Source organism: Heptranchias perlo, chromosome 1 (assembly GCF_035084215.1).
Source record: "Heptranchias perlo isolate sHepPer1 chromosome 1, sHepPer1.hap1, whole genome shotgun sequence".
In the NCBI taxonomy this organism is placed as follows: Eukaryota; Metazoa; Chordata; class Chondrichthyes; order Hexanchiformes; family Hexanchidae; genus Heptranchias; species Heptranchias perlo.
Window position 1 is genome coordinate 197,081,223 of NC_090325.1, and position 10,593 is coordinate 197,091,815.

The 10,593-nt window shown below is 44.6% G+C and overlaps 1 protein-coding gene across 1 annotated transcript; it reads right to left on the reverse strand.

The window, feature by feature from the left end:
• Positions 1–2,302: 2,302 nt before the first annotated feature.
• Positions 2,303–10,170, reverse strand: nansa (N-acetylneuraminic acid synthase a). Its single transcript, XM_067994869.1, has 6 exons — positions 9,973–10,170; positions 8,240–8,455; positions 7,264–7,363; positions 7,031–7,185; positions 3,139–3,405; positions 2,303–2,676 (listed from the first exon to the last, which is right to left on the reverse strand). Exons 1-6 carry the CDS (start codon positions 10,102–10,104, stop codon positions 2,473–2,475), a joined length of 1,074 nt encoding a protein of 357 aa, XP_067850970.1. The 5' UTR covers positions 10,105–10,170; the 3' UTR covers positions 2,303–2,472.
• Between the last annotated feature and the right edge of the window lie 423 nt (positions 10,171–10,593).

The following is a 10,593-nucleotide window of genomic DNA, read 5'->3' on the forward strand; positions in this document are numbered from 1 at the left end:
TACAGCATCTAGCTGTCCTAGAATACTGTGCGCAGTTTTGGATTCCTTATTTAAGAAAGGACATAATTGCTTTTGCAGCGGTTCAGAGAAGGTTCACTCGACTGATTCCTGGGATGAGGGGGTTATCTTATGAGGAAAGGTTGGACAAGTTGGGCCTGTATACATTGGAGTTTAGAAGAATGAGAGGTGATCTTATTGAAACATATAAGATCCTGAGGGGACTAGAAGGGATAGATGCTGAGAGGATATTTCCCCTTGTGAGAGAGACTAAAAATAAGGGGTCTCCCATTTAAGACGGAGATGAGGAGAAATTTTTTCTCTGAGGGTTGTGAGTCTGTGGAACTCCCTTCCCCAGAGAGCAGTGGAGGCAGGGTCATTGAATATTTTTAAGGCTGAGTTAGATAGATTCCTGATTAACAAGGGAGTCAAAGGTTATAGTAGGTAGATGGGAAAGTAGGGTTGAGGTCACAATCAGATCAGCCATGATCTTATCAAATAGCAGAGCAGGCTCGAGGGGCCGAATGGCCTACTCCTGCTCTTAGTTTGTATGTCCTTAACCACCCTTCCTGACTATCTATCCCAGTTGAAAGAGAACAGATTGATCACAGAGATTACTGAAGGACCTTCAGCCCATCATATTTGTGCCAGTGTTAACTCTTCAATGTAAGATATCTACTGTAATCCCTTTCCTTTCTCTGCAGTGTTTTATATTCTTCCATTTCAAATACCTATCCAATTCTTTTTTTAAATGTTAGTTTTTGCCTCAATAGTCACTTGTGGTGAAGCATTCCACTCACCAATAACTTACTGAGGAAGCATCAATGCAGGTTGTTGCTGTCTAGAGTATGGACTGACCTATTTTTCCTGTCCCTAACAACTACCAGGGAAACAAGAATTGGATCAGGAACACAGGGAGGGTGGATTGCAAATTATAGCAGCCCTAATGGTTATGTGAAGGTTTCCCGCATTTCCAACCATTAGGACCACATAAAACATAATGGCCTTATAGCAATGTTAGAAAATTCTAAATTTTTATCCCCCAAAATATTTTGCTGCCTACTGTGTCTGGTGTGTTACCCCTTGCCCCATTATATCAGCATTGTGTATCAATTGCTCTCTCAAGTTTCCAGAAGTAGCCATGGAAGCCACTGCAGAAGGATGGGCCTGTATGCCATGAACCCTAGCCCCAGATAACCTCGAGGCTCCATCGGTGAACCAGGTCAATCATCAATGGTCCCTTGGGAGTACCGCCGACTGGTTCACGTACCGGATTTACCAAATCTGCTGCAGAAGGTTGACTTGATTCCAAACTTCCACTGCCAGGCATATTATCTTGGAGCCATCTTGATCCCAAAGAATCTAGGATAGTCACTGGGTGGTTGTTAAACAATTAACAAGCATGGGTTTGAGCCCTCACTAGGTGGACAGTAGCACCAGGAACTCCTCAAAAGTAGCATGGTGAACAGCAGAATACATCATAAAATGAGACTGCATTGCCACCATCCTCCTGATCAGTTTGGATACAGACCCTGGGCCGTGAACAGTAGTTCCACCAGTTGGTAGTACAGTTTCAGTTGCTTGTCTCTTTCAAGTAAGTCATTGTATCCACCAAGCCCTAGCTACACAAGGCTAAGTTCTCATATTTAGCCTCTAGATAACACCTTCTACCAGCTGTCATCCCAAGTCTCAACTTCATTCATCAGCTGTATGATGTATGTCTGCTTTTAGTATGGTGGGAGGATCTACACAGGGCAGCTTACAACATACCATCCACCTTAATGTTCTAAGCATCCAGGTTTATTGCTATACAGTAGGCTTTCCCATAACCAACTACTTAATCTAGACCCTCATTTGAGGGGCTTTGCAAAGAGGGGTGCATGCTGGGAGGCTGACTCCCTTCCCAGTAAAATATTTCCCCCTTTTGCCACAAAACTGCATCATCACTTCGTCTTCAATCTCAGCTATGGGCTGGAGGAAGCCCTTCCATTGTGTGGCCAGAAGTTCTGAACTATAAAAAGGAGAATTATTTGAACACATCTCATGCCATTAACCTGTAATGAGAATCTGCTGCCATTCAACAAAGATCAAAATGCCCATTACTCATTCTCAGTGCAGTCCTGATGGATCATATCCATAAAAGTCCCCAGACACCAATAGGAACCAACAATTAGGACAGATGCCCCTCTGTATCTTCCAGTCAATATCTTTACGATCTACCTTGAGGTTTTCAAAGCTTTAATAGCATAAGTTTTGCATTAAAAATGCTCTGAACATTGATAATGGAATTTAACACGAAGTATCATTTGATGCAACTCACTTAGTTTTTATTTAATTGAATTGCTGGACAGCAGTTACAGAAGTGTAAAGGTGACATTTTCCCCATTTAAACTCTGATATATAAATTAACAGTTGAAATTATTGGCAATTTAAATTCCAAGACATCTCTAGCTCATGCACCGTCTTTGCATAAACTTAAGACTTTTTGCTGTAATTTTCAACCACGTCATCTGTGATTGTTTCATCGGCATCTACTTTGGACATAACTCGCTTCCCCACAACATTAAAAATGTCGCCTGGATCAATGCCTTTGGGTTCTCCCACCTTCACAGTCATCATATCCAGGGTCAGTAGTGTTCCTGCTGGAATCATCACCTTGGCCACTATCGATTTGCCCAGCTACAAAGACAAAAAGGAAAGATCCACATTTAAACTGCTTTAAAGCAGCAGGAATTGTGTATGTTACGAGCTCCCCACACGTTCAATGGGAAAACAGCTGATCCCAAATTACAGTATGCTCCCACACTTTTCTTAGTGCTTATTCTAGCTACTTTCATACCAATTAATTGTTATGGGAAATAGCCAACACTTCTGGAATTGCTAATTTCTCATACATCTACATGATCACACGTGATTGGTTTAAAATCTTTGTACAGGCACACAAAACCAAAAAAAAAGTCCAGTGTAGAACGCTCTCTTTGTCTAAACTTTATCTTTCCTTGCCTACACAAGATGGCACTGCACTGCATAATCCATTACTTAAAGTGTTGGTACATTAAGAAAAAAAGCCACTGAACACTTGTTTAGGCTTGATTCTATTCTTTAACACTTTAAACACAAACTGTTCTAAGAATAAGTTACCTTGCTGTGGCAGGCTATCTCACAAGGCAACATGCGTTTGATGGAGGATCCAAATGCTTTCTCCACAGTACGGATTGAGCGGACCAGTTCTCGTAGCTCATCAGGCTCCAGAGAAGCTTGGTGATCATTGCCCTTCCAGGTTTTGTCCATGGTCACATGACGCTCCAGAACTTTAGCTCCCATAGCTACTGCCGCTATGCTTATAGCAATTCCTGTTTCATGGCCAGAGTATCCAATTGGAACATCTGGAAATTCTTTTTTGTATTCCTGGAAGTAGAAAAAAAACCGTGACAATATCCATCTGCGGAACATTGTTATGATCTCAATTGACTTTGGCAAACTACATCTGGTTAAAGACAAAATGGCAACATTTTACCAATTGGCATCATTGTTGTCATCAGGAATGTTATTTGCATGGAGTGAAAATGTCTTTTAATGCCCTCCACTTCCGCTGGGAATTCAGGACATTAACTTTTTACAATACTGTCAGAAAACAAATAGGAATTAGTTTTACTTCTGAATCACTGTCAGTCGAGTCAGGGCCTCAGACAATCTCAAGATTTGTAACATTAAAACCCATTCCAGTCCTTCCAAACATTACATACATAGTGAAAACAGGCTTCAAGTTTAACAACAAGCCGCTACTGCTTTGCGGTGAACAATTTAATACTTAAAACTGAAATACTGTCAATAAGTTCAACAAGGACCTTGTCAGACAGCAGTGACTATGTGCTCATTAGAATTACTGAAATTCAGGTATCAAGGGTTGAATTTTTTTCCTATTTGCAATAGTGCAAGGGGAATTTTGTTTGACATTTATAGAATGGTGGTAAAAACTTAATCTCGCTTCACTGCATTTTGGACAATTATTGCAATTCAAAATTTATTAGTTTATCTTAACAGATTCTATTTGAATAGTTTCACAGGGAGCTATGATTTTTCAGTTCACTTGTTACCCATTTTTCCATGAAGCGAATTTGATATACTTAAACCAATGATAATGTAAACCTTCATATTTACCAAGTGCAGTTACAAATGCACATCGTGTATACTATACCTGCACATTAGCAAATGTATTACACATGTGCATCATGTATACTATATGTATGTGTGTCTGAGGACCCACATTATTGCCCATTCATTTCGACAAGTATAACCAGCCCCCAGTTCCCTGGGTCTATGCCAATGTTGGTACTCTGGATTGATGGCTACTTCTACATCCTTGCTTCCTCCCATGGAGTGGCAGATGCATCATGGTTAGCAGGAGCTTGTCGGGAATCAATGACAGGTTTTCACTGGCTTTTTAGACTGCCTTTTTGATGCTCTTTATTGTTAATTCTAAATTGGACTGCTTGGCTCAGAAGCCAAAGGCAAATTTGGTGAGCAGTTAAATTATAGGTTGGAATATCATAGCAAGAAGAAAATTCAACAGCTGTTGCACTCTTTAAACAGTGTCTGAAGTGTGCAATAGATGTCCACTCCTCTAACTTTAATTACAGGTCTGTGCACTGCTCTAGTCCAATCAGCATGTTTATACTAGAGACTGATGCCACTGATCAGTTGATTTTGGATATATTCACCCACCTGGCAACTGGAGGTGTCTGGGTGTCAGCAGTGCTTTTCTCTCTCTACAGGGGATATAACTATCATTCTGTTTCTCGCTCTTTGCCTGGATAAGTATAGCAGACACCAGACCTAGACAAGAGTCGGTGTAGACAGTCAGCCGTGAAACAGTGTTGTATCTGGAGTCAGTGAGCTCCAAATGGACTTTCATTCACCAACATAACAGCGATGGCCTGGAGTTGTGTTTCAGAGAAGCATTTTCCCTTTTTGCACAGCTCTCCCTGCCTGCCCGAGTATCGAGTATTTCAGGTATTTCTAGCTTTGAAATGTTCTATTCGCTCAATGACTGCTAGAGCAGAGAAATTACTAACTTTTATAAATTGTGGCTGCTCCATAGCTGAAAAGGACAGCCCTTTCCCTCCACAAGAGCACTAGATCTCTAGCTTACTGCCAATTCAAAAATCAGTCCAGTGTAAGGAAATAAGAATATTTAGAAACAGATCAAATACAATAAAACTATGTACCCTTCCTAAAATATGCTAAAAGCTGCAGGGCCCAGCTCTAGAAATTAAGAAAATACAGCACGGAACTAGACAGCTCGCTATTGGCTGGAGCTTTACCAGACACAGGAGAACGGGGACATGGGAGACTTTGCCCAGAACACAGTAGCAGAACTAATGTTTTGGGCATGCTCAGCACACAACTTCCCCAGAACCAAACAGCTTGGCCAAGCTTCTTTGGGCATGTGTGAAGGATGCACAAGTGAACAACACTATCCAGCATTCTCAACAACATTGCTTTATCATTACAGTGATGAAACAGCTGGAATCCTGTAGTGCACATGGTGATATTTAAGAAGCATTTCATAGCCAGTTCCACCTGGAAGCCTCACCTTACCTGCTACAAAACGCAGCTCAACAACTAAGTCTGTCATCTTTGTAAGAATATTGGAAATAGGGAGAAATTGGCATCTTTTTCTTTAAACTACTGACCATCAGGCTCTGCAGGCTGTGCGGCCTATTCTGCCGAATTGCAAACTGTTAGCCTTTGACTAGTAATTGACCCGTCACCCTCCTTGCTAGACAGAGCAGCCACGTGATAAAAGCGGAACAAGAACCCAAAGATAGCAGCAAGACCAGGACCAGGACCATGACGAGGTAGCTGGACAGCGCTACCTTGCAAAGGATCCTGTGGTTAAACGAGTGACGTTACAGCAAATGGACCATCCGGAATTATTTGAAAAACAGCCTTGCAAAGGGGTCTCGTGGTTAAATGAGTAACGGTAAAACAAGCTGACCATCCGGAATTTTTTGAAAATCAACTTTGTTAATCTATAAGGGTCTTATGAGTGTTGTTCCATATATGGTGTGAGTTTCCTGCCAAAGTGGGGATAAAAACCCAATGTCTTTTGAGCTCAGGGCAGAGGAATTAGCGAAGACCACCAGCTGTCGAAAGAACACTTAGCTGTCCGAGGACTGCCTCACTGCGAGAAAACTCGAAATGACCATGTCACCAACTTAATGACAACCTCTGCCCAGAGATCAAATGGGGTAATATTGTTTTGATCTTTGTTGTCTAAATATTTGATACCTTTACATGTTTGATTTGACTATTAATAAATGGAACATTGATTACCAATTGGTGTCACCTCCGAATCCGTTACATCTTTGTATTAAAAAAGTACCAAAGTTCAGATTCTAGTGCTGCCCATTATTTTAACTGGACTTCCTGTAAATGGGAGTTTTGTCTGTTGAGAGGATATTGTAACAATGGATCACTTGTGGGCAGAGGAAAGAAGTGCAAGGGAATTCTGCTGGGGTTCTGAGAGTAAATTGGGAGAAACTGTTTCCACTGGCAGGAGGGTCGGTAACCAGAGGACACAGATTTAAGGGAATTGGTAACAGAACCTGAGGGGAAGATGAAGATGAATTTTTTTTAAATACGTGAAAAGGAAAGAATTGCTGGGCTATGGGGAAAGAGCAGGGGAGTGGGACTAATTGGTTAGCTCTTTCCAAGAGCCGGCACAGGCACGATGGGCCGAAGAGCCCCCTTCTGTGCTGTTTGATTCTATGAACCCATTTCATATCATAAAAACTAGCAGCTGAACATGCAGCAGTATTTCCAGCAGCCCTTCCTGTAACACTCCCATGGCTGATGAATCAGCAATCACCAAAATAAGTTATAGAACTGTGGGGCAGGCAGAAAGAATAGAGTAAAAATGCAATTGTCAGAAGGGGAAGAAAACTGGGAGATTTGTTCCAAGGCAAGTAAACCGCAAAGTTATTGGATATGCAGTGAGAATGCTACAACACGCAGTCATCATACTGACCGTGATCACATGCAGGTTAGCGTCTTCAGGCTCCAGGGGGTATGCACTGGTGCATTGGAGAAAGCAAAAATTAGAATTGATGGGTTTCACAGTATTGTAAACTTCTCTCATTATTTCGATGCTTTGCATCCCACTGGAAATCACCATCGGACGGTCTGAACACAAAAAGAATAATCAGAACAAGTAAAACTGAATTAAGTTTTCAAGCGGAGAATTACTGCAGCTTTGCTTACTTTTCTTTGCAGCTTTTTCCAAATATGGAATGTTATTTGTGTCCGAAGAACCAACTTTAAAGAAAGGCACATTCAGTTCATGAAGAAATTCAACCGCCACCTGCAACAGGAAGCAAACAACAATCAGCTCACCACTCGCATGGATTCTGATCTCCATCCTCAAAGCTTTTACTCTCCTTTCATTCTAACATTTTGCTACTTATCTGGCTGTCTTGCTGTATCTTTCCATTTCTAATCCTCCTTATTGCTTCCTAACTTATTCCTTTTAACTCATTTCAACAATCTTGATTCCAGATTTCAGTATGTGCCTATTGCAGAGGTACTCAAAAACAAACAATGAAATAAATGCTAACTCTAGCGAACGCAACAGGTCTCTCTTTTTAAATGACATCTAAAATCTTCAGTCCACGGAAGAATCTGGAAGGGTGTTCTGAATGCGTACAAAAAAACTCTGCGATCCTGTTAGGTGCATGCTTACTACCATATTGTAACCGACTGTGGTTACCTCATTTGACCAAATGTTTGATTTCCTGGTGTCCTGATAATTGAGGGCCAATTGTCTGAGCCCACCGTTCACCAACAAAACAGTCGTGTTGGTCTCAATATTCCATGGAAAGCTGTGGGCAGTGTGCCTGCAGTTTGTCGGTGCATGTGATCAATAGGTAACAATGCAAATGCAGAAACATCAGCCTTTGTCAATGTTCCAGATGTTACAAGGAAACGTCAAACAAGGTTTGCACCTCTCCATCCCTTCTGTATGCAATCCATATTTAGATCTCTATCTGCTGTGAAGGGATGGAGCTTAGATCCATGACCAGAGGCACCTCTTTCTATCAGACCGTCTATGAAACTGGATTTTTAAAAAAAAATCTTCCAGTACAAATGGCCTTTACATAAAATATTACAGGGCACCTTAAACATCAAAAATCACAAAACAGAAACAAATTGGCAAAAATAACCTAAAAACAGGACGTACCTCATCCATACCAGAGGCTGTGAAGAAGATGCCAACTTCTTGGGCAAATTTTTGGAGCTCCTTATACTGCTCATGACTGAACTCCAGATAGCGCTTGTGATCTCCATAGGTCTTTCCCCACGAGTGTTTGGAGGTGTAAAGCCTTTCTAAAGCTCGCTTGTTAAATTTGTACTCCAATTCACTCTTTTGGAACTTAGCGCAGTCCACTCCACATTCCTTCAAAGATAAACACAAACGTAGTATAGATTTACAAAACAAGACCCATTCAAAAATCAGCAAAATTCCAATACCTGCTGAAATTTGTAATAGAAAGACTTGCATTTATGTAGCGCCTTTCATGACCTCATGATGGTCCAAAGCGCTTTACAGCTCATCCGAAAGACGGTACCTCCGACAATGCGGCACTCCCTCAGTACATTTTTTAAAAATTCATTTATGGGATGTGGGCGGCGCTGGCGAGGCCGGCATTTATTGCCCATCCCTAATTGCCCTTGAGGAGGTGGTGGTGAGCCGCCTTCTTGAACTTACTGCACTGGGAGTGTCAGCCTAGATTTTGAGCTCAAGACCCTTGAGTGGGGCTTGACCCCAAAAAACAAACACCGAGTCGGTAGGTCAACACCACTTCCCACCTTTTGCCAGTACCCTTAACCCCTACTCTCTGTTTCCTGTTTTGTAGCCAACCTGTTATCCATTCTGCGACCTGTCCTCTGACCTCAGTCATGAGTCTACAATGCGGTACCTTATCAAAGGCCTTTTGAAAATCCAAATATATTACATCCACTGCATTACCCTTGGCCAAGCGTGATTTTCCCTTCTGAAATCCGTGTTGACTATTCTTTATTATATTTCCGTTCTCGAGATGTCTTTCTACTCCACCTTTGAGTAAAGATTCCACTATCTCTCCTATCACCGATGTTAAGCTAATTGGTCTATAGTCCCCTGGACTGGATCTATCTCCCTTTTTAATCGCAAGTCCTCCGGCACTATTCCCTTTTCTAATGAATGATTAGTTAGATAGATAGTTAGATCACTATTGCCGGGCCCTGCTCACTATTGCCGGCTCACACCGGGCCCTGCTCACTATTGCCGGCTCACACCGGGCCCTGCTCACTATTGCCGGCTCACACCGGGCCCTGCTCACTATTGCCGGCTCACACCGGGCCCTGCTCACTATTGCCGGCTCACACCGGGCCCTGCTCACTATTGCCGGCTCACACCGGGCCCTGCTCACTATTGCCGGCTCACACCGGGCCCTGCTCACTATTACCGGGTCCTGCTCACTATTGCCGGCTCACACCGGGCCCTGCTCACTATTGCCGGCTCACACCGGGCCCTGCTCACTATTGCCGGCTCACACCGGGCCCTGCTCACTATTGCCGGCTCACACCGGGCCCTGCTCACTATTGCCGGCTCACACCGGGCCCTGCTCACTATTGCCGGCTCACACCGGGCCCTGCTCACTATTACCGGGTCCTGCTCACTATTGCCGGCTCACACCGGGCCCTGCTCACTATTGCCGGCTCACACCGGGCCCTGCTCACTATTGCCGGCTCACACCGGGCCCTGCTCACTATTGCCGGCTCACACCGGGCCCTGCTCACTATTGCCGGCTCACACCGGGCCCTGCTCACTATTGCCGGCTCACACCGGGCCCTGCTCACTATTACCGGGTCCTGCTCATTATTGCCGGCTCACACCGGGCCCTGCTCACTATCGCCGGCCCCCAGGCCTACCTTGGCCATGCGGATCATCTGTTTGGCGGTTTCCAGGCAGCCCTGGTGGTTCTGGCCGATCTCCGCGATGATGAAACACGGGTGGTCGCCGCCGATGGGCCGCCCGGGGCACAGCTCGAATTCCAGCGGCATCTTCGACTCCAACCCGGGCTCCAGGCGCAGGCCGAGCGGCCCGCGCGCATGCGCTTAATCAACAGCCGGCCCAGGCCCCGCCCCCTCCCCGCCGTCACCCGGCAACGCGGTCCCGCCTTCCGCGTCATCAACTACGGCCCGCCCCCTCCGTCACCAGGCAACGCGGTCCCGCCCTCCGCGTCATCAAACTACGCTCCGCCCCCCGCCGTCACCAGGCAACGTCGGCCAACGGGACGGAAACCTGCGAACGGGTCAGGATCTGAGGGTCAGGGTCAGTCCCCAGGGTCAGAATCTGTGACCCAGGGTCAGGGTCAGTCCCCAGGGTCAGAATCTGTGACCCAGGGTCAGGGTCAGTCCCCAGGGTCAGAATCTGTGACCCAGGGTCAGGGTCAGTCCCCAGGGTCAGAATCTGTGACCCAGGGTCAGGGTCAGTCCCCAGGGTCAGAATCTGTGACCCAGGGTCAGGGTCAGTCCCCAGGGTCAGAATCT

What these genes read in the sequence shown, in the direction of transcription:
- nansa (XM_067994869.1), bottom strand. Translation starts at nt 10,104, where the DNA reads ATGCCGCTGGAATTCGAGCTGTGCCCCGGGCGGCCCATCGGCGGCGAC. An exon ending in AGATGATCCGCATGGCCAAG is followed by an intron (nt 8,456 to 9,972) that starts GTAGGCCTGGGG and finishes TTATCTTTGAAG; the next exon opens with GAATGTGGAGTGGACTGCGC. An exon ending in AGATAGCCTGCCACAGCAAG is followed by an intron (nt 2,677 to 3,138) that starts GTAACTTATTCT and finishes TTGTCTTTGTAG; the next exon opens with CTGGGCAAATCGATAGTGGC.